General features: G+C 49.4%; 1 protein-coding gene across 6 annotated transcripts in view; it reads right to left on the reverse strand.

Annotated features, from left to right (window-relative positions):
• PTPN12 (protein tyrosine phosphatase non-receptor type 12) overlaps nucleotides 1-24659 on the reverse strand; it is a 425418-nt gene that overhangs the window by 267978 nt on the left and 132781 nt on the right. For 3 of the 6 annotated variants that reach the window (XM_085654008.1, XM_085654006.1, XM_085654007.1), the window contains one exon: nucleotides 18591-18667. The exons of the other annotated variants lie outside the window; for them this stretch is intronic. In XM_085654008.1, coding sequence (XP_085510134.1) covers nucleotides 18591-18667 — 77 coding nt within the window. The remainder of the gene's footprint in view (nucleotides 1-18590; nucleotides 18668-24659) is intronic. 6 annotated transcript variants of the gene reach the window in all.

Here is a 24659-nt window from a genome sequence, read left to right on the forward strand (position 1 = left end):
CAATATGGAGGTACATACGACGCCACAACCACTCCCTGACGCAAAGAGAAGCTCACTATAAGGTATTATATGACTGGTACCTATACCCCACCAAGCTCAAACAGATTTTTCCCAACACAACGGATCTATGTTAGAGAGGCTGTGGCCTTATTGGAAATTTCCGACATATATGGTGGGACTGTCCGGTTATTCGTCCCTTTTGGAATGAAATCCTCGCTCACATCAGACATCTTAGGTTACCCCATTTCTGACTCTCCGGCATTTGTGCTTCTAGGACTTGGAGACCCAGAGCTGAAATATCAAACCATGGCGGACCAAGCAATCTTGTGGATTTGTTTGGGTGCTGCCAAGATGGCCCTGGCCACAGCCTGGAAGAAGCAAGAGGCTCCAGCCATCAGGCAATGGCAGGCACGCCTCTGGAGGGCATTAACAATTGAACGATTGAGTGACATTCATAGAGACACTTAAAAATTTCGAATATACATTGGGTCCTCTAGTGAAGTATTTATCCACGGGACTGCCGATGACTGTTCCCCGAGGGTCAGAGCCCTTCACCTCTTCCAACTCTAAGTAGCATATTGTCACAGGAGTGAATACTTGGCAAGGGGTCTGGGGGTTGGGGAGGGTGTGGGTTAGAGCTTCAGGGGAGGGGCTAGTTTAAGGCAAAGCTATTGTCAGTGATGTACCGGTAATGTGTATATGTCTCCTAGAAACATTTGGGACCCGTAATAATCGTAATACTCTGTACACGGAGCTAGCATTATTACTGCTGCATACGGGATGTACGATTCTTTACATTGCCATGTACTGTGATAATTGTGGTAAAAAAAAAAAAAATACAATAAACACAAGTTTGATTTAAAAAAAAGCAGTAATTTGTTTTTCTTTTAATTCGAACAAATCTAATTCCTGGGATTTTATGGCCCGATTGTAAATATAATTTATTTTGTGTTTAAAATTCTTTGCCTATAAACACTTTCAAACCATATGCTTGTCAGGAGTTAATCATTCTTACCAAGGACAACTGGTCCATAGAATGCTAATGCACAAATTGATAAAATGGACTGAGGAGGGAGTGACTACAGGGGAATGCTGTATGCAGACAAAATACTTATGGACCACAACACGTTTGTCACAGTGCAAGGAGTTCCTAACTCACTCTATTTGCTACATGCTAAAATCAGTAAGTATATGAGAGGTGTCTGGTCACCAGATATAACGGAGCCTCAAACACACGACCTGGTATACATGACATATCTTATGGGGAATGGGAGCCATTTAACTAGATGGATATACAGAAGCATTCGAACCAAGGCAGCAATCCCACTCCGAGAGCTCAGAGAAAAATGTTCGGCTGACTTGGGGCACGAGATAACAGATAAGGATTGGGAGAAATTATTAGAATAGCCCAAGGAAGTGTCACATAACCCTAAATTCAAGCTGATCCAACTTATGCTGTTACACAGGGCATGTTTGACAACTTATGTTACACAGGGAATATTTGACCTCACATAGGCCGAGCAAAATGTTCCCAGATACGGTGGATGTCTGCCCCAGATGCCACACAGCTGGCGGGGCTACTACACATGATATGGGCAAGCGCAAGGTTGACACCCCTCTGGGAGACTGTCTACAAGCTCCTTAATGAGGTGACACCAGGCATAGGCAACAACACAGCAGGATTCGGTATATTAGGACTTTGTAAAATACTCAAGTCTCAAAAGACAGTATAGATTTGCTAATCTGCTACTTATATTGGCGAAACGATCAATCACTGTGAGATGGAAATCCACACAATCAGTGTTGACATGGCATAGTGAAGTGGTGAGATGGGAGAGGGCTGAAGGTATGGTGATGCGCAGAGAAGAAAATAGGGGTTTAAGGAAAAATCAGGTATCATTGGAATGGGATGCGCTGGTGGAACAGTTTGTGTCTGTTGAATCTTCATTACACTAAACAACTAACAATGGCCTGACTAACCACACATAATATAAACATACTAAGGAACAGTCCCCTCAGATGTCGCATGAGAATATAGCATATATAAGAACAAGGTGCAATCAAACTAGGTTGCTCTATTTTGAGTCTTGGGGGATATGTACCGGCTATATGATACTTGATGTGAGTCGGGGTTTTGTGGGCGGGTAGTTCTTGAAAGTTAACAGATTTTATGCAGTGGCAGGGTGGTGCTTAATTGGCTGTAACACTTTGTATAATTAATCTCCAAAGCCATACATTTGTTAAGATACCATTGTAATGGATTGAATACTCTGCCTTGCAATGCCTTGCGTTGTACTCTCTATGCTTTAAACCAATAAAATATGTTTAAAAAAAGAATGCTGATGCACAACAAGCATTGGCGTACGCGAGATCTATTGGCTTTGTAAATATTTTTCATACATGAGCTGTGCATCAAGGTCAACAAAAATAGTGACATGACTAGGCCAGCGTTGACTGCATGACAGAGCTCTTTTTACTTCACTTGGGTCAGGTCTCCTCTGAATGTTCCCTTATACTGTAGGGCTTCCGTGCCCACGGCAACTTCGTTATCTTTTACATGCACTGAAGAACTTGGTCTGCTGCCTGTCCAAACAGATTGTCCCCTGTGAAGAGCATGTTGATTATGGCTGACTGGACCTCCTGTTTAAATCTTGTGATTCTCAGCAAAGCATGCCTATGCAAGTTAGTGGCCGTGCAGAGCTGTCTACGGGCAGTTTCCACTGCATCCAGTAAGGATTTAAAAAATGTATTGGCAATTATCGTGCCCTCCTGTAACACTGTACTTGTCCTCTTATACTCCAATGGCAGGTGTCCCAGGAGCGCCTCCATTTCATCCCACAGTTGATAGGCACATCTATATAGCAGGGCATTAGAGTTGGCTTTCCCCCACTGTGTCGCTGCTGATCTTTCTATTTTTCTCCCGATCATTTCTACCCTCTTACTATCTTGTCAGGACACGGTTCTGTAAATGTGGGGTTGTTTGCTCTCTTGCGTGCTGTTGCCATGATGAGGGAATCAGATAGCATGCCCTTCCTATTTTGGGGGTATCCCTGGATGAGAAGTTGTACTTCGTCTCCACCGTTTGTGTTATTGCCTTGGATGTAGATGGCTCTGTAACCACCTCTCTGCCCTAGTCAACATGCTGGGTAGCATTGGGAGGAATTGGTTTCTCTTCTGCTTAGGTAACAGTGTTTCAAAGAGGAAGCTTCTTCCAACTGAACCCCATAAGTACTTGCAGCTCTCTTGATTGCTACATAGTATGCAGTAATGTCATCTGGTGGTGAAGGGTTAGATAGATAAGATTTCACTAATTCATCTGGAGAGTGCCCATAGAGGTCCTGCCAGTCATCCGCTGTTGCTCACATTTGTGAAAGGCCATGTTGTTTTTCCAGTACGAAGAGCTCCTCTTCCATCTCTTCCTACACTCTGGGGGGGGATTGGGTTTTCCAGCTGTGGTTCCTCTACTTTAGCATGTTTCTTTACTGGAATCGGGTTATCCCTGTAGGGACTTGTCGAATTCCCTTTTTTGGTTGATTCGGGCTTAGAGTTCAGCCTAGAGGCGTTTCTTCTTTCACTCTACCTCAAATGATTTTCTATCAGCGTCTAGTTCAGTTTCTTCTCTTTCTGTTAAAAATGTTGGCATCAAAGTCATGTGTTTGGTTGCTTCGTCAACCTTTCGGTGCTGCTTTGGGCCCGGTCTTCGCAGGCAGCATTGAGCTGCTTTTTGCAGTCTCCCTTTGATCCACTCAAGGTCGAAGCAGGTTTAGAGGGTTTGCCTCCAGTGGTGTCACTCTTTGGGTTTAACCTTGCCTTTCGGCCAACGAGTTTGACTGTACAGCCTTTTTTATTGACAAGAAACCTTTGGCTCGGTTGTGTCTCGACCCGGAGGGTTTCCCTGCTGTCTGGGTTGCTTAGTAGTGTGGCCATCGATCACCTCATCGTGATCCAGTTATTCCCCTTGGGCCTCCTCCAAAATATTATCCTTGCCACTAGATAGCCTGAGTTCCTTTAGGGACAGCTGTTTCCTTTATGGTGACGTCAACGTGTAGTGTGCCCACCATTGCTCTGCCTTGCCCTAATCATCTTAGTTAAGAATTCGGCGCACGCCGCGCAGTCCTCTGAACTGTGGTGCTTTGGAAGGCAGAGGTTACATGCATGTCTTGTGCATGTCATTCTGGGTGTACTGGTGGTGGCCCTTGGGGCAAAACCTAAAGGAGGTAGGCTCCATGAACCTTTCTCATCTTCTGACCACGGGGTCTCTGTGTGTCGGTCTTCTCACCTTAGTGTTTCTTTATGGTTTTCGGCGTTCTCAGTTCTTTAACAGTTGTCGTTTATCCTCTTCCCTCTGATTTCTCAGTGGAAAACTGCCTTCTTTGCACTATCTCTTGATTCCGGAGCTCTCCCTTAAGCTTACAGGCCCAACGGCGGAAAACGTTTTGAAGATGTGGGAAAGAGAGGGGAAAAACAAAAAAAGAAGAGAGACTATAAGGAGGCTATTTCTAACTCAACCACTAGATGGTGGAAAATGGCACAACATGTGAACACAGAAAAGATCAATTCTGCAAAACATGTCTTAAAGAAAAAAGTGCTGCGATTACTGCGTTATTGCGCTTTTCTTTTTTTTTAAAGCTATGTAACACAGAGGCCCCTGTATCTTTGCAAGGTAGCATCCTGCAGCCCATCTATAAAAGTGGCACATTTGACAACCCTGCTAATTATCGGTTAACCGCCTTAAGTGACGTAGATGCAAAGGGTTTTGCCTTACGTTTATTGATTGATCTGGAAAACTGGGCAGCACAGCAAGGTATAATTCCACTCAAACAGGTTTTCGTAAGGGCCAATATACCTTTACCAACTTGCTGGCCCTTACTTTAATAGCAGAACGGGCAGTTTAAAAAAATAAAACTACATCTATATATTTCTTTCATAGATTTAAAGGCAGCCTTTGATTGTTCCGAGATTTACTATGGAAAAAATTGGTTGTCTGGGCCATTCCACGGAAATTGTTAGATACTATAATACTCCTCTATACCAATACTTGGGTCCAGCTCAAGCTACGTGACAGTAGTACCTGATCACACGAAATTAAAACCTATAATGGCCTAAAGCAAGGTTGTGTCCTTGCTCCTCGACTTTTTAATCTATTTCGGTCAAACCTTCTCCAGCACCTAGAGTCCGTTAACACCCACCCTCTAAAACTAGGTGAGGTGAATCTTAGTTATCTTTTTTTGATAAATGTATTAGCATTTAAAAAACAAACAAACAAATTGACAGCACACTGTTTGCATGGTAAATCAAAATCCATCTCCAACAGACAGTAAAAAATCAAACCCACGACAGGAGTATTCAGGCAAGCCACCCCGGCTGAAAGGCAGTACAATGGTGCATGAGAAAATCAGAGCAAATAATTTAAAACAGTAGGTTCAGCCACTTTCCCCAGAACTTGTGGAACTTTCCAGGACATCCCTGGGCCTCAAAGAGGTTCTTCCTGGGCTGCGCACCAGTCCAGCCCCCGGCGCCACTTTCGCAGGGTAGGGGGTTTGGCCTGAGCTCAGGCAGCCGCAATCTCTCGCTTGGCCACAGCCACCGCCGTGCCCAGAAAGTGCTTGTCGTCTTCAGAGCTGTCCAAGCCATCAAACACACCCAGGAGGCGGCGCAGGGGACCTGCCAACCCAGAGTCTCCATAAGATCAGATTCCACTCCCGACCAGAATGGGGCAAGGCTCGGACACAACCAGACCATGTGATAAAAATCAGTCGGAGCCCGGCCGCAACTTGTGCAGTCTGGAGAGGGGAGCAGTCCCGCCCTATGTAGGCGCACAGGAGTGAGGTAGGCCAAGTTGAGATAGTAAAGTTGAATGAGACAGAGTTTAGAGGAGGTCGTAAGGGTTTTGGGAGCCGTAAGGGCGTCATGCCAATCTGCTTCTTCTAAGGGGCCCAACCAACCCTCCCAGAGGGTCTGCAGCGAATCCAGGGTAGTGGGGCCATTGTTCACTAGAGAGCAGTATATCCGGGACACCCTACCTCTTCACAGGTTTCCCATCATAACCTGCGCCTCCAATGGACTAAACTCGGGCAGCGACGTACCTGGTGGGATATGTACGGTGAGGGCGTGACAGAGCTGTAAATACTACTAGAATTGGGAGGTGTGAAGGGAATGGCGCTGCTGTAGATCGGGGAAGGCCCTGGCGTGATCCCCCACCCAGACATCCCCAAGGAGTGAGATTCCGACGTGATCCCACTGACTAAAGCCCGGGAGGGTCGATGCCTCTCGCAGCCACATACCCTGCCAAAGTGTTGTATGATGAGTGAGTCGCTTGTCCCAGCGTGTGTATCGCAGGGTGGAGCACCAGGCCACAAGGACCGCTCTGGTGATTAGTGGGAGCAAACGCAGTATGGGAACCCTGTATAAGTAGGCTTGGATTCACGGGAAGTCCATGGTTGTAAGTTCAGTCCGACAGGTCGGGTCAGACCACCCCCCAGTGAACCAATCATGGATGACGAGGAGTCTGGTAGCTAAGTAGTAGAGGTGGAGTTTCGTCATACCCATGCCCCCGTCAAAGGGCGGGATCCGGCAGCGAGCCAGGGCAATACGCAAGTCCCCCCCCCCCCCCCCCCCCCCACAATAACCTTGTGATCGCCCCATCAAAGTCTCGGAACCAACAACCCAGGAAATGAAAGGTGGTATTCTGAATGATGTATAAGAAGCGGGGAAGGATCGTAATTTTAAAAAGTACCCCTTTTCCAAGGGGGTTAAGCAGTAGGGTTTGCCATTGCTTAAGGTAATTTTTGGCTTTCGTGACCAGGGGGGTAATATAGCACACCCATTCCAGCTCGGGGAGCAGAGTCACCCAGATCCCAAGGTATTAGAACGATTGTCTCCTAAGAGGGATATTAGACTGCCAATCAAAGCAAGCCCTTGAAAGATGAAGGAGGATCAGAGTGGACTTATAGGTTGAGTCGCAGGCCTGAGACATTCTCGAAGGCTCGGACCACCTCCAGGCAGTGGGGACCGGAGCATTTTGGGTCAGCCAAGTAAAGCAGGACATCGTCTGCGTATAGCGCGATTTTGTTCACTTGGTGGGGGTCCCAGGACCAGCCCCGGATTTGGGAGTCATTACATATGAGGCAGGCCAGAGATTCCATCGCCAGCGCGAATTAAAGTGGTGAGAGGGGGCATCCCTGACGCATTCCCCTCCGGATTTGAAACGCCTCAGAGAAGGCACCATTGGTAAGGACCCAGGCTTTGGGGTTGGAATACAGGACATGGATGAGGCAACGGAAATGGGAGCCGAATCCCATCACCACGAGGACGTCCTCTTGGTATTTCCAGTCAACCGTATCAAGGCCTTCTCAAAATCTATAAGTAACAGCGCCAGGTACGGTGTTAGGCTGTGGCGGTGAGCCAGGGCAAGATGGAGGCCTCGTATGCAGTGTCAGGTGCCGCGTGCTGGCATGAAGCCACATTGGTCTGGGTGGACCAGCTTGTGTAAGAGGGGATGGAGATGTTGGTCAAGGGCTGTGGCAAAAATCTCAATTTCCGTGTTGATTAAAGAGATAGGACGGTAGTCCGCACAAGCGGAAGGTGGCTGGGTCTTCGGGATTACCACGATAGTAGCCACGTCGGTCTCAGGGGGAAAGGAACCCTCCTCGGCGACGTGCTTGAAGAGGTCTACCAATTGGGGCACCAACAAATCTCTATAGGCTGCGTAGTATTCCTGCGGGAAGCCATCCGGCCCTGGTGTATTCCCAGGATTCAACAAAGAAATGGCCCCTTGTATCTCCTCAGGGGTAAAGGGGAGGTCGAGATCCGTCGCTTCTGCCTGGGTAAGGCAGGGGAGCTGGACAGACGCCGGTCCCAGCAAGTCGATCAGAGAGGCCTCAAGGGGGCAAGCTGAATACAGCTGGGCACAGTAGCCCGCAAAGGCATGGGCAATAGCCCGTGAGGTGTGGTGATGGGTTCCAGCGGCGTCCCGGATTTCGGGGAAGATTCTGTTGGCCCTGGGGTAGGAAACCAAGTTGTGAAGCAGCTTTCGTTTATTATCACCCCATCCGTAAACATGGGCAACAGAGGAGCGCCACAGCATCTTGGCAGAATCAAGGGAAATCTGACGGATTTAGTCTCGGATTGCTGCCAGCTGTCTAGCAGGTTGGGCGTCGGCCGTATCAGAGAAAGTCAGTTCCAACTGTGTGGCCTGCGCCTCAAGTTGTGTCAGGCAGTTGGTCTGTGCTGCACGCATCATGTGGACCAGGCCCCTGGCCCCGCCACGTATGGTGGCCTTACCAGCCTCCCAGAGTGTGCCCGGAGAGGGGACCGAACCTTGGTTAGTAAGAAAATAGTGCTGCAACTCCACCGAAAGCGCGTCCTTAACCTCTTTGTCTTGTAAAAACCACGCATTCAGTCGCCAGATGGCCCGTGTCCCGTCAGCGGTGCCTCCTAAGTGTAATGAAAGAGCTGAATGGTCCGAAATTCCCCAGGGGAGAATAGACACGTTGGAGACATGTTGGCAGTCGGTGGCAGGCAAGAGGAACAAATCGATAAGAGTGTGGTGTGCCGCCGAGGTGTGGGTATATTGTTTCCCCCGGGGGTTCCAAACCCTCCAGGCGTCACACAGACCAAGGGCAGCCGACCAATCCGACAACTTCTTGGCGGGGGATAGGGGCAGCGGGGATGGTTCTCCAGTTGTGTCAAGTAACGGTTGCATAACTGCATTAAAGCCGCCTCCAATTACTGTCTGACCTAGGGACAGAGAGGAGACTATGGCTGTAAGGTGGTGGAGGGTGGAAGGGAGTGTAGGGGGCGGGATTTATGTTGAGACTAGGTTCAGGATGTGGCCTTCGAGCCAACCGGACACGGTCACATAGCGACGGGAAGTCCCATCCGGATTAGTACAGCCACTCCCCGGGAGCCCCGTGTAAAGCCGGAGTGCCACACCTTGTCAAACCCGTACCTTGCTAGAAATGGGCAGTGGGTTCCCAAGAGGTGTGTCTCCTGAAGCAGGAGAACATCAGGCGCGTGGCGCTGGGCATATTTGGGGACCGCTGCCCGTTTGATGCGGCCTAGCAAGCCATTCACGTTCCAAGACAGAACTTGGAGGGACCTACTTCTGGCAGGCATCTGGGTAGCATGTGGGGTGAAGGAGGGGCGGACTGAAGGGGCCTGTGTCCCAGTGGGAGCAGTGTACCGCAGCCAGGGCGGGAAGGAGTAGCATACGCAAGGTGATATACTGTATCAATGGTGATGCTGTGTGCAATTGTCAAGCTGCAGTAAAAAAAAAAAAAAACTCTGGCTCAAACGGAGCCAGGACAAGAACAGTTCTGAGGGCAACCATGACTTCACCCATGTCTCCACGAAGGTGTCCGCCCGGCCTTGCTCAACCCCCTCGGAGAAACCTATTAGGCGTAAGATGTTTTGCCGTGCGCTGTTTGTCATCCTCTGCTCGATGGTGAAGCTCTGAGGTGTTGTTCTGCAAGCAGGCCACCTGGGTCTTCAGCTGCCCCAGCTCATCCTCAACCGTGGAGAGGCGGGACTCCTCCTCTGAGATCCTCGCCGTGCTGTTACGAAGGTCCTGGCGGATAAAGGCCATGTCCACCCAGACTTCGCCAATCTTGCTCTCCACCGAGGCCTGGAAAGTGCCAATAGCCTCCAGGATGGTCGAAAGGTCCCCCCGGAGAGGGAGGAGCCTCCAGAAGCCCCCTGCGCTGGGTTCCGCTGGCAGTGGTATACTGGTCCATTTTAGTTTGAGACTGTGGAGCGGGTGTCCTCGGGGCACGGTCTCTACCCATCGCGGCTGTGGACGTAGGAACCCGGATGCCCGGTTGGCAGGGAGTGTTATAGGCTCACAGGGCAGACAGTCCACCGTGGGAGTGGCCCAGCGCCTAAGCTGTCTATACTCAGGCCCAAGCACCGAACCCACCCCCCGCGGAAGACCACCAGCACAGGGGTACAGGTTAAAGCAAGTCCGGACACAGCTCCCCCCACCCGAAGACATGGCTTGGCAGTTCGGGCTGGACTGTTCCCATGAGGCACAGGGTCAAGACTGATTTGCATATGGCCATGTCTGAACTGGGGTGGTGTAGTGGGCAAAAGAACGATGGATTTAACCCAGATCTCTTGACTGGGGGAGAATGTATGCATTGTCAGCATTCCGTCCATCATTTGTTTGTTGTAACGCTTTTCGCCCTAAGTGGGATGGGTATTCCCAGACGTGGGACCCGTGCTCACTACGCCACTGGAGTCAAGCTATCCTGGCTGATGACGGCTGATAGCCAGAAACCGGTCCTAGGATGCTTGATTCCGGTCCAGGGAAGACATGGCTTGGCAGTTCGGGCTGGACTGTTCCCATGAGGCACAGGGTCAAGACTGATTTGCATATGGCCATGTCTGAACTGGGGTGGTGTAGTGGGCAAAAGAACGATGGATTTAACCCAGATCTCTTGACTGGGGGAGAATGTATGCATTGTCAGCATTCCGTCCATCATTTGTTTGTTGTAACGCTTCCCACCCGAAGTGGCGGCCGATCCGAGAAGAGTGATGCCCACCCAGCCCGGGAAGGGTACCACCGGGTCAAAGGAAGGAGGGGAGAACGGCGGAGGGGGCGCGTGCCTTGGGCCCCTCGCTGCACGATGGATGCGGCCTGTTCCACCTCCCCCCGAGGGTCTCCTGCAAAAATGGGAGCATCACCCAAGTCAGGGATCCAGGGAAGGAAGCACAGGCTCAGGTGATCGGGGATCGCAGTGTCCGATCAGGGCCTTCCAGGAGTGGCGCCGAAATGAGGAGTCGGCGAGGGGGGCCCGGTGTTGAGGACCCCACGCCGCTCGATGGGTGCAGCCTGTGCCACCTCCTCCGTTAAAGGTGGTGGGAATGCTGCAGGAGTCGGAGACCCAAGACAGGCAGCATGGGCCCCAATGGCAGAGACCCACAGTGATTCGCAGGGCGCTGCAGGGCCGGGGCCGAGGAGTGGGAGTGGCATTGAGGGCTCGCAGCCAGGACCCCACGCCGCTCGATAAGTGCGGCCGATTCCACCTTCGAGTAGGTGACTTTCAGCACCCGGTGTGCTGCCCCCGCCTGGGCCGCAAAGCCAACAGCGCGGGTCCAGTCGTTCAGACCCCCCAGGACCCGGCCAGGACAGCAGTGATGGTGGGTGACGAGGGCACCCCAGGCTCAAGGGAAAGGTGGAGCCGCAGGTCCAGGCTGCACTCCCATAGGGACAAGTCTGAAGAGTAGGAGGGCTGGGGGGCATATGGATGATTCTGCAAGCCCACCCGCCCACCCCCGCGACGCAAGCTAGCAGGCACCCATCTCTGCTCCACCGACCACAGCACGAAGACCCGGCGATGTCCCAAAGGCAGGAGACCAGTCTCAGGTGGGACGGGCAGCGCTCATCCGGGCCAGTCGTTGCAGCCAAGCCCCGGCCGTACACCGCGGGGGCACAGGCAGTGGGTTGTGGGAGGCACAGCTGACTCGACAAGGATAAAGGGCCCACCAGCCGCAATCCAGGCATGAGGAATCCTAAGAGAACCTGCGGGATCCGGCCGTACACTGGGGCGCCACCTCGGGGGGTGTGGAGGCAGGAGCTCGAAGAATGCGGCGGCAGCCCAGTCAGAGACAAGGATCGGGCTCAGACCGCCTAGCAGCGCACACCAGCCGCTGCGTCAAGTTCAGTCCTCCAGGAGGGCCCCAGAGACCGCCCGCCCCAGAGCTCCAAAGCCTGCGGATTCAGCCCGACCGGGCAGGGGTCACCAAGGGCACAGGTCTAGGTGGGGCCAGAGGGATGCAGGCTCCGGGACCCCGCCGCTCGAACCAGCGGCCAATCCTCCAGCTGTCGTGCACCTCGATAGAGATCTCCGTCTCCGGCCTGCAAGCAAGCCAGTGATGTCAGAGGGCACGGCCGGATGGGGGGGGGGGGGGGGGGGGGGGGGGGGGGGATTGAGGAAGGTCGCTCCCCAGGCCCGATGTGGGATGATCCAGCACCCATTCTCCACATTGACAGGAATTCAGCAGGTGAACAGGAGTGAAGTGCCAGGATCTCCGCCCCCAGCCATGCGAGGCCACGCTGTCAGGCGTTGTTGGACGTAGAGAGCATATGGGGATAGTCGCCACCATCTTAGGCGCGGACCCGCCAAGTGCCGGAGCAGAAATCTCCTCCTGCATGCACGTAAAACAGCATCTGACACCTCATCATGTGGTATTGATCGAGGTGGAGGCTGCAATGACACAGTAGAGGGCTGTAGAAGTGCCGATGACGATGGATCGCGGCGCAGATGACGAAGGAGTCCAGAGCACTTTTAGAATGCCACCGCCATCTTGACGCGCCAAGCCACGCCCCACATCTTACTTCTCTACAATATGCAGACAATACTATTGTGTTGAGCCAAACCCCGAAAGGTCTACAAAGATTGATTAATACATTTGATGATTATATCTTAATGAATGGCCTGGAATTGAATGTTAAAAAAAACAAAATCATGAAAATCGCCCCGGTAAAAATCAAAGACCAATACATGGAGGGCCAGAGGAGGGCCAACTGAAGTGGAAAAAACATACAAATACCTAGGCATTTTATTTGATAATAGAGTTTCATTTAAAACTAATTTTAAAGATTTGAGGGCAAAAACTGCAACCCTAATCTATGCCTTTAAACATCTGTATAAATCATTGAGATGCCAATCATATGATCATCTTCTTAAAGTTATGAGAGCAAAGTTACAGCCAACTATTACATATGACTCGCCTATCACCAGGGGGAAAGACGCAAAACTATTGGATCTATTAGTAATTGAGGCCTATAAATCAATCCTTGGGAGCCCCAAGTCAATTGGCCAAGCAGAAATAAGATTGGAGTTTGGCCTATAAAGACAGTACATGGTGTCGCAAGGGTCATTTTTGAAATGCATGTATTCTATTTTTTCATCCGACCAAGTTTCATTAGCGAACACCTGTTGGCTTGAAATAATGAACTCTGCCCACACAGCCACCTGGGGATCTTACATTTCATCTTGCCTTCAGAGTTTCGGTCTGCAGATAGGGCTCACCGAACTGACAATGCCCAATTTTTAAACACATTTTTTGATAAACAAAGTCAAAATCAACCCACTTAATGCGGATAAAATAGCCTAAGCGGCAAAAACTCATGAATGGTTTGTGATTAATTCACATCAGTCTCTGCGAATCCAGCCATATTTCAATGCCTATTTCTCGGCCCAAATAAAAGATACACTTCTAAAAATTAGATTGGGTAAAAACCCAACTAAAGAGGGTACGCCGACCTGGATTCAGCAATGGCCAGTAATAATTGTAGACTGTGTGGGAGACCATGTGAAACCCTACTACACATAGTATGTGAGTGCCCAAAATTGCTTAAAATAAGACGCACACTTTTAAAACCCTTATTTCTTAAGGCTGGGGCAAGAACAGCCCATCAGGTCCTTATTTTTTGTCTACCGGGTGAGTCTATTCCATTCCACTCCTATGCCAATTGACAACGTTTTTAGCTATTGCTGAAAAATTATTGGTATCTGCTATCCAAGGCTGTCTTAATGAATTATGAATCATTGTGGTAGTTTTACAGTCGTAGATATCTTGAACGATTTAGTGTCTATGTTGCTATAGTAATTAGACTCAATAGAAAACATGAAAATACTAATGCACTTTCATAGCTTGTTTGCACAATAGAACTCCTTACGTAAAAATTCTATGCACAAAGGCAAGTTTGATAATAGGTTTTAAAACTTAGAGACACCTTACTGCTCATCTGCACTTTGAAACGCAATGATCGAGTTTGCAGGCACCTTTTAGCATATTTGCACAATGTAATATAATGAGAACTGTTTTATCGTGTATTTCTGAATGAAACTATAATATGTTATTAGATTTACGGTGTTCATTTTAAAAGATGTTTACAAGTGGTCTTAATGTTCTGGCACGGCATGTAGCCATAGATGATGATTTATTTATAAAGCGCGACTAATACCCTAGGGTGTCTAGGTGCTGCCTGCTGTGCATTCAGTACCGAGGAGGTGGCCAATTAAACCGAGAACAGCCAGGTTTTGAGGCCCTTTCTGAATTTGACGAGACTATTTTCTTTTTTCAACTAGATGGGCAGTGAGTTCCACAGGCTTGCAGTTGTGGCTGTGAAGCTCTTGCCCCCCCATCTTACCTTACCGGTTCTGGGTACAGTCAGGTTTCTCAATGAGGCTGATCTGAGGGCTCTTACAGGGGAATAGGGTTTCACAAGTATCGTCAGTTGTAGTGGTCTCATGTTATTAAGATATTTGAAAGCGATACATAGTGATTTAAATTGAATCCTCTTAGCCACTGTAAGCCAGTGTAGTCTAATCAGCGCCGGGGATACGGAGACGAGCTTGGAGATGCCCAACAGTAATCTAGCCGCTGCATTCTGAGCCGTTTGAAGTTTGTTAATGCTACAGCGTGGAGCACTGGAAAGGAGGGCATTCCAATAATCAAGTTTTGATTAAATCAAGACTGAAACCTCCATCTTCCTTAAGTACATCGGTATTGCCGGGAGGACTTTACTCAGAATCTTCAGAATGAAGACGCATGCCGTGGTGGTGGCATCGATATGATTTTCAAAGGTAAGGACCTCTGCCTTGTATGAATTCAGTTTCAGGCAGTTGTCTGACATCCACCTGGCTATACGGCTCATACAGTCCCTGAACCTAATAGCTGTCTGGTTAGCCGAGCTACTCACCGAGACGATCTGTGTGTCATCTGCATATGATGCAAGGGTGAATCCAAAGCTTCTCACTAGGCTAGCCAGCAGGGTGACGTAAAGATTGAAAAGTGTTGGGCTAAGGTAGGAGCCCTGGGTAACCCCATAAGGCAATGCAAAGGGGGGTGATAACATGTTCCCCATTGCCACCTCCTAGGACCGTTCAGACAAAAAGGAACTTAGCAGGGACAACGCTTTGCCCCTGATCCCAATGGTATGCAACCGGTCCTGCAGCAGCCCATGATGGACAGTATCAAAGGCTGCTGTGCTAAGCACGAAATACAAATTGGGAGAGATCCAGTATGTTCTTGTGCTTGATGAAGGCTGAGAGTTCGATATTTATTGCCTTTTCTAGGACTTTAGCAGGGAATCGAAGTCTAGAAATTGGTCTATAATGGAGTGGTTCTTTGATATCCAAATTGCTTTTCTTGAACAGCGGAAGTATTGACGCTTTCTTCAATCCGTTGGAAAAAGCCCTGTTGTGAGCATTAGGTTAAAGATCTCGGTTAGAGGAATAGCTATAGTTTCTGGTGAAAAATGCAAAATTTGGTGGGGGGTGACAGGGGTCCAATGGAGAGCCATATTTGGTGGAAGCAATAAGTGAAGTGGTTTGTTCGACTGTCAGTGTGTTAAAATGGGACATGGTGGGGCACCTTATAAAGTAGTAAGGACAGCAGGCTGGGTTTTGTCAGCAACACTCAGCAGTTGGCCTGGACTTTTATCCTGTTGTACAAATAAGTCGAAAACCGACTTGACCTTTCATTGGAAGCATTCTGCTAGAGCATTGCAGAATTCTTGGCTTATACCAGCGTCAGGTGTAGTTGGTAACTTTGTAAGATTTTTAACTGTAGTGAACAGGGCTTTAGGACATCTTTTATCTGCCAGGAGTTTCTGAAAGAAATAGGTAGCCTTTTAAGGAATAATTTCCTGCAAGTCAGGAGAGATGCCTTATATTATAGACTAGTAGTTTTAGTCGTTAAGTCTCCACTTTCTCTCGAGTTTGCGGCATTGCTGCTACTGAGCTTTTAAGGTTTTAATGAACCAGGGTTCTGAAGTAGTTCTCCTGGATTGTCAACATGTTTTAGGAGGCGCTAGGATGTCAAAGCCAAGTAAAGCCAGGAGCGGGATTGCGCTACTGCTTGATCAGGGTCCAAAGCCAGTTTTGGCATTGTGTGTTTTTTAAAGTAGTGGTTAGAGATCTTGCCTCTACTTTCTTCCAGGGGACACTGACCGTCTTCGCTGGGGGTTTTACAGTTTTTTTTTGTGGTCGCATTATTTCAAATAGGATAGCCTTATGATCTGACCAAATCAAAGGTATCACTCCAGTCCAGCTTAGCATGGGGGAAGTCTGAGAACATACCGTCTAGAGTAGACAATGCCCAGCATTATATGTTGGACTCTTAACAATTTGGCACATCCCTGCACTGTTCATAAGATCTAAAAGTAATTTAGTATCTGGATCATCAGATTTTTCCAAAGGGAAATTATAATCCCTCAACATAGTAAAGTAGGGGTGATCAATGTTATGGGCTATCAGGGTGACCAGGTTGTCTAGAAAGGTTGCCTTAGATTTCGGTGGGCGATAGAGTAGAATTCCATTAAACGAGCAGTGACCAAATAGTTCAATTTTAAAATGAAATGCTTCAGAGTCTTCATTATCCTTATTCAATTTGATACAGGACTTGAAGCTGGAATTAAGAATAAGGGCAATGCCCCCCCTTTCTTCCCTTCCCTTCCCTGTCCATTCTGTGAATTTTATACTCTAATTGGTATGGCCAATGACAGATCTGGGTCAGAGGAGGCCTCTGCCCAAGTCTCAGTGTCAAAAGCATTGTCAATATGATTGGCCTCCACAAATTCTCGAAAATCAAGCGCGTTCTTGATCAATGATCTTGCGCTGATCAGGATGCATGCTACTCCTCTATTTTGTACCTTTTTTTAGTGTTACTTTGGTTACTGATTGCCATATGTAATATTTTCATGCCGCAGTTTGTGCATTTTGTGCCCCCCTGAAGTTTATGTAGCTCAAAGCATGGTCCTAAGTATGTCTCACCCACTCCTTGAAGTTTGATAAGTTCATCACAACTGTATTGTAGAATAGGCTGCGGTATGTAGGTGTCTAGTCTAAAACCGGCAGCATGGCTCCCACTGAGCGCGTTCCAAGCACTAACTGGCGCATACGGGCTTGCCCTTGGCGCACCCGCTGCGTGTCCTGCCTGTCATTCGATTATGTAGGGGGGGGCGCTAGAACGCTAACCTCCCTCACAGCCGGAATTCGCCCTAGTCTCCCTCCAGGCAAACGGGATAATCCTGCGATGGACCAGGGAGAGGCGCTGAAGAGGAGTTAGAGTGACGAGCAACAGGTAAAAAGAAGTAAAACACTTTCAAGAATTCAGTGCAGTATTTTAAAATTCAAAGCAGCTATTTCAGAGCGAGTTCAAATTGAAATGTGAAGGCTTACACATTAAATATGCGAAGTTAGTGCAATATTGTTAAAAATAAGGACAGCAATTTAACAGCATCAGCCTAACTCACGTGAGATGCATTCTTTTTGTACAGGCGCATATTGTGTAGAGAAACTGGAATTGTGTCTCTTTTTATATTGCTTTGTTTTAAAGTTCTAATTGCAATGATTTTTGTTAATCAAGTAATACAGAAACAATAAATGTGAAATAACACTGAGGCCCATGCTGCTGTGTAATATGTTAAAAAATGAGCCAGGGGTGCAAACCACCCGAGGGAGATGAGGGGGAGAAGCAAGTGAGCAGCAACAACAGATAGAGGAAGTGTTGGGAAGCAACACAAGGGAGGTTCAAAGAGAAGGGAAGGAGCCGCTACAAATGGGGAGAAAACATGAGGGAGGTGCAAGAGAGGGGGCAGCAACACCTTACAGCAGGAGGAGGGGTGATATAAGGGAAAGCAAAGGGAAGAGTGAACACCAGACAGGGGACAGCAACACTGAGAAGGGGTGGGTGGGAGGGGAAAGTAGCACCAAACACAAGAGGTAATGGGAGGGGGTAAGAAGAAATAGTACCTCAATCACAGGAAGCAGCAAACGGGCACTGATTAAGTTCAATCAATACGTGCTTGGTCCATGCTCCACAGAAAGGAATGAAAATGATGATTGGTAAGCACTGACCAATTAGGAGGCAGCAAAGAAGAGTGACAATGAAGTGAACTATTGATAAGAAATGGGCGGACCCAAGCCCTTTATTGTAAACACCCCTCGTAAGTGAGCGCATGCGCCGTCACATGCTTGATCTAAAAACAAGCAACAATTCAAGCAATGAAGTTATTTCTTTGTATTGTATGTCGCAAAGCAGCAACGAAAGAAAGTTAATAATCAATCAAATTTTTAGTCGGTGACTGAAAATCGGATTTTTTTAATAAGATTGCAATCCCATACTGACCAGAAATCTCTAAAACATGTTTAATTCCCAAGCAAGGTTTAAAGAGTGGCATAAGAATGCTTTGAACTGTCCGTTTCCATCCCCAAATTAACTTATGTTATCAAAATACAGCGATGGGTAAGATGTGGGTTCTATTATAGAACTGCATATCAGCCCATCCAGCTGTCATTAAATTAGATTTGAGCCAAAGGCACAGTCTTAAATCTTTGTTGCTGTCTATATTAATAGTGAAACTATATTAAGTTCCAGCCTAAGAAAAAATACATGCACATGAATATATGGACTGACAACGCTTATTCAACTCTCCCAGATGCTACATAATGTTTGGTTTGTTGGTAAAGACGGTACCACTAGCAGTAATATTGTGGGTTGGATTCACTCTGTAAAATCACTGCAATTAAAGCTCACCATTAAATTAAAAAGTGGAAAATGAAATTTTAGGGTCATACCTTGATGAAATTTGCATTGATGTAGTCCGACTCATGTGGAGCAGTTGTTAATGTTAGCTTAACCCGAGTGTGGTCAACTGTAGAAAATAAATTGATTATTTTACATTAGGAAAATATCCAGATTGTGGTCAACTATAGGAAATAAATTGATTACATTACAAAATATTTACAAATAAATACTTTCTAACTCTATACATCAGTAGACTTGCCTGTTATGTCATTAGATTATCAGGTTTTTAGTTCCTGTTCCTTATTGAACAATGCACATAAGCACAGGAACTAAAAAAGTGCTCAGCATTAGGTGGGGGATGAAAGGAAAGAGTAAGCCTTGAGAGATATGAAGTTAAAATTATTTTGAAAATGCTTTATGCTTTGCTTGGAAAGGTAGTCATTTTTCAGAGGTCTAGATTTTGAGACCTCTCACTTTAGCTGACGCAGCCTGGCCACTCATTACATTTGATTGAGTGTGCAGGCTCGCCTATTGCTATCAAATCAAGATACAATATGCTGAAGAACTGAATTGTTAAGCGCATATTGTTGTGCAAATACTGTTGCATTTTCAAAATATTTTACAACCCCTTTCATTAAAACAGCCTCCGAGAGAGATCATGGCAGGAAGCATTTAGTATAGTTCGAAAATGCTCAAGTAAAAATCTTACTGAAAATGTGATTATCAGGCCAGGAGAGTATCAGCATTAACTTTGCAGTTAGTTAACCTTTGGCAATCTGTACACTAACAACTATTGTTAGTTGTTAAGAGATGAAAAATAATGCTAGACTAGAAACCAAAATCACCCTAGCACAACTGTCTCAAACTGCTGGGAGCTGCAACTAATATGGGCTTAATGTGGGCACGGTTGGGTCATATCAGCCCATCCTGCGCTAAAAGTGTCCAGCTAACCAGGGAAATTGCCAATCTGGTGCTGGAGTAAAGCGAAGAAAACACATGTATATATACCAACATTTGTACATTCACAAAATGTGCATACCTCAAAAATAATCTAATACTTAGCAAATTATGATATACATCTTTAAAATGATTAGTACATCACACGCAATTTCAATAAATTCTGCCTATATCTTGTGCTTCTAAATCACACAGGGAGGTGGAGGTCACAGCATAACAGTTAATATTTCCTCTCTAAGCACACCATATTCAGGTATATTGATTAGTTATTAATGTTAAATTATGTGCATGGTAAATGCAAGATATTGTGACATGGTGGTACTGTGTAATAAAGAATGAGCAACAGCAGAAAGTATGCGTTCCCTTTGAAGCTGACCTTACAATCAAACAGATCAAAATACATTTTGGCCGACGGCAAAAAAGAAAAAGTCAATTAAGTGCCATAGACTATTGGTACAAAGTGTGCTGTAAGAAAAAGAAAAAAAATATGTGTACATATGGGCAACAGCCTAAATAAAATATGGCCCAATAACACATTATGTAGATTAACTGCACGAATATTCACACATTTAGGCCTGCAGTGCAAAGGCCAAATTTGAGTTTATTACCACAGTACAGCAAAATTTGAATGAGAAAAAAAACTGTTTTTTATCCCACAGTGTATAACAATTACTGTAAACATGAAAACAACTCTCCCAATAGTCAAGAGGTCTCTTTAATGTGACTTCACCTTCTTGCAGAAACTTAACTACTGCATCCTGGAATTGGCCAAATACCATTTTGTTAAAATACATACAAAAACCCAAAAATTCCACGATCTATATATAGCCACAACTCGAAAGATTAATGCGCATGCTGGAGGAGTTTTGTTTTTTCAACAGTCCCTGTCAATGTGTTTCGGACACCTGGGGAGAGAGAGGGACAGACACACAGAGACAGAGACACACAGAGACAGAGACACACAGAGACAGAGACACACAGAGACAGAGACACACAATCAATCAATCAATCATAGGCATTTGTATAGCGCACTGCTCACCCGGAGGGTCTCAAGGCGCTGGGGGGGGGGGGGGGGGGGGGGGGGGGACGCTACTGCTCGAACAGCCAGGTCTTGAGTTGCTTCCTGAAGGCGAGATGGTCTTGCGTTGTCCGGAGGTGGATGGGGAGGGAGTTCCATGTCTTGGCTGCCAGGTAGGAGAAGGATCTTCCTCTGGCGGTGGCTCCGCGGATGCGGGGGACGGTGGCAAGAGCGAGGCTGGCGGAGCTGGCGGGTGGGCTTGTGGAAGGTCAGGCGGCTGTTGAGGAACTTGGGGCCCAGGTCGTGGAGGGCCTTGTGTGCGTGGGTGAGGAGTCGGAACGTGATTCTTTTGTTGACGGGGAGCCAGTGCAGGTCTCTCAGGTGTCCGGAGATGTGGCTGTGTCGGGGGATGTCCAGGATGAGTCGTGCTGAGGCGTTCTGGATCCGTTGGAGTTTCTTCTGGAGTTTGGCGGTGGTGCCGGCGTAGAGGGCGTTCCCGTAGTCCAGCCGACTGGTGACGAGGGCCTGGGTGACCGTCTTCCTGGACTCGGTGGGGATCCACCGGAAGATCTTTCGAAGCATGCGCAGGGTGTTGAAGCATGAAGACGAGACGGCGTTGACTTGTCTGGTCATCGAGAGGGAGGAGTCCAGGATGAAGCCTAGGTTGCGTGCGTGGTCCGTTGGCTTGGGGGTGGCTCCCAGGGCGGGGGGCCACCAAGAGTCGTCCCAGGCAGAGGGGGATGGTCCCAGGATGAGGACCTCTGTCTTGTCTGAGTTCAGTTTCAGGCGGCTGTTCTTCATCCATTCGGCGACGTCTTTCATCCCTTCGTGTAGGCTGGCTCTGGCGGTATCCGGGTCGCTGGTGAGCGAGAGGATCAGCTGGGTGTCGTCGGCGTAGGTGATGATCTTGAGGTTGTGTTGACGTGCGATGGTTGCGAGGGGGCTCATGTAGACGTTGAAGAGGGTGGGGCTGAGCGATGACCCTTGTGGAACGCCGCAGATGACTTCGGTGGCCGCTGACCGGAACGGGGGGAGGCGGACTCTCTGGGTTCTTCCGGTGAGGAATGAGGTGATCCACTCCAGGGCCTTCTCCTGGATGCCGGTGTTGTTCAGGCGCTGTACCAGGGTGCGGTGGCAGACAGTGTCGAACGCTGCGGAGAGGTCCAGGAGGATGAGGGCCGCAGTTTCCCCGTTGTCCATTAGGGATCTGATGTCGTCTGTGGCTGCGATGAGGGCGGTCTCCATGCTGTGGTTGGCTCGGAAGCCAGATTGCGATTGGTCGAGGGATCCGTTGGTCTCGAGGAAGGCAGCTAGCTGTCTGTTGACGGTCTTCTCGATGACTTTGGCAGGAAACGGGAGGAGCGAGATGGGGCAGTAGTTCTTGAGGTCGGAGGGGTCTGCAGTTGGTTTCTTCAGCAGGGCACTGATCTCGGCGTGTTTCCAGCACTCCGGGAAGGTGGCGGTGTTGAAGGAGGCGTTGATGATGTCGTGGAGGTGGGGTGCGATGATGTGGTCGGCCGTGTTGAAGATGTGGTGTGGGCAGGGGTCCGTAGGGGATCCGGAGTGGATGGTGTTCATTGTGCGTGTTGTGTCTTCGGTGCTGACTGGGGTCCAGGTGCGGAGGGTGGCGGTGGGGGGCATCGGTTCGGTGGTGGGGTTCGTGGTTGGTGGGTCGAAGCTGTTGTGAATGTTGGCGATCTTGTCGTGGAAGAAGGCTGCGATGTGGTGTTTGCGGGTGGCGTGTTTGAGGGCCGTCATGTTGTCTGTGGTCTGGTTGGTGCGCCAGGTGTTCTCCAGGGAGCGGCAGTTCTTCTTGGAGGTGATGAGCTCGTCGGTGAACCAGGAGGCTTTCTTGCTGCCGCGTCTGCTGGGGGGGTTCTTCTTCAGTGGTGCGAGGGCGTCTGCGCAGTTGGTGATCCACTGTGTGAGGTTGTTGGCGGCTTCGTTGGGGTCCGTTGAGCTGGTGGGGGGGTTCTGGCTGAGGAAGGTGGTGAGCTGGTCGCCGGTGATCTTGTTCCAGCTCCTGCGGGGGGCTTGTTGAGGGTGGTGGTGGGTCGTCGTTTTACTGAAGCTGAAGTGGACGCAGCTGTGGTCAGTCCACTGGAGATTGGTGGAGTGGCTGAAGGTGACGTATTTGCTGGATGAGAAGACTGGGTCAAGTGTGTGGCCGGCGTGGTGGGTGGGGGTGGTTACCAGTTGCTTGAGTCCGAGGTTGGCCAGGTTGTCCAGCAGAGCAGTGGTGTTGCGGTCCTTGTTGTCCTCCAGGTGGAAGTTGAGGTCCCCCAGGAGGATGTAGTCGGTGGAATTGATGGCGTGCGGGCTGATGAAGTCTGTGATGTCTTCGCTGAACTGTGTGCGTGGTCCCGGTGGTCTGTAGACGAGGGTGCCTCTGAGCGTGGTCTTGGGGTCGGTGTGTATCTGGAAGTGGAGGTGTTCGGCGGAGGTGAAGGTGTCATCGGAGTTGGTCGTGATGCGGATGGTGTTCTTGTGGATGATGGCGATGCCTCCTCCTGTCTGGTTGACGCGGTCCTTCCTGGTGATTTTGTAGCCTTCCGGGACGGCGATGGCGACGTCGGGGGCTGAGGAGGCGTTCATCCAGGTTTCCGTCAGGAAGGCGATGTCTGGTGCTGTCGAGTCGAGGAGGTTCCAGAGTTTGACGGCATGCCTGTGAACGGAGCGGGTGTTGAGCAGGATGCATATCAGGTGTTTGTTGCTGGGGCTCGGTTTAGCAGGTGCGGTGTTGGGTCGGAGGCTGGTGAAGTGGCAGGTCAGGCAGGTGAAGGGTCCATGGGTGCGTCTCGGGGTGGCTCGGTAGCAGGCGGTGTTTCGGCCGGCATTGAGTGCGTGGAGGGTTTTGGCGTCGTAGATGTGCAGGGTGTGCTGGCGAGGACCAGGGGGTCTGGCGCTGGGCGCGGTCCAGGCGCGGACGGGCGCAGACGGGCTTACCTTTGGCACACCTTTGGCGCTCAATCGGCGCTCCCGCTGCACGCGTCCGCTGCACGGTCGCTCTGGGGGCGTCATAAGTAAGGAGCCGGGAGGGAGGAGCAGCTGGGTGGCGGGAGCGGGGCGGCAAATGGAATCACAGGGGGGCGGGGCCGCAGGGAGGAAGCGGCGGGAAATTCCAAGAAGCAGCGGGCAGCGGGAAATTCCCAGGAGCAGCAGGAAATTCCCAGGAGCAGCGGGCAGCGAGCGAAGGAATCTGCAGGCAGGAGGCGGCAGAGGCAGGCAGGAGCGGCAGCAGTGAGTAGGGCGACCAAGCCCTGTGGAGGGCTGAGTGGTCACACTCTGTGGTCCCCTACGGTCCCCTTAAGTAAGGAGCCGGGAGGGAGGAGCAGCTGGGTGGCGGGAGCGGGGCGGCGAATGGAATCACAGGGGGGCGGGGCCGCAGGAAGGAAGCGGCGGGAAATTCCAAGAAGCAGCGGGCAGCGGGAAATTCCCAGGAGCAGCGGGAAATTCCCAGGAGCAGCGGGCAGCGAGCGAAGGAATCTGCAGGCAGGAGGCGGCAGAGGCAGGCAGGAGCGGCAGCAGTGAGTGGGGCGACCAAGCCCTGTGGAGGGCTGAGTCGCCCCAGACAGACACACAGAGACACAGAGACACAGAGAGACAGACACAGAGACACAGAGAGACAGACACAGAGACACAGAGAGACAGACACAGAGACACAGAGAGACAGACACAGAGAGACAGACACAGAGAGACAGACACAGAGAGACAGACACAGAGAGACAGACACAGAGAGACAGACACAGAGAGACAGACACAGAGAGACAGACACAGAGAGACAGACACAGAGAGACAGACACAGAGAGACAGAGAGACAGACACAGAGAGACAGAGAGACAGACACAGAGAGACAGAGAGACAGCCACAGAGAGACAGCCACAGAGAGACAGCCACAGAGAGACAGCCACAGAGAGACAGCCACAGAGAGACAGCCACAGAGAGACAGCCACAGAGAGACAGCCACAGAGAGACAGCCACAGAGAGACAGCCACAGAGAGACAGACACAGAGAGACAGACACAGAGAGACAGACACAGAGAGACAGACACAGAGAGACAGACACAGAGAGACAGACACAGAGAGACAGACACAGAGAGACAGACACAGAGAGACAGACACAGAGAGACAGACACAGAGAGACA

This window comes from Triturus cristatus, chromosome 4_1, assembly GCF_964204655.1.
Source record: "Triturus cristatus chromosome 4_1, aTriCri1.1, whole genome shotgun sequence".
NCBI lineage: Eukaryota > Metazoa > Chordata > Amphibia > Caudata > Salamandridae > Triturus > Triturus cristatus.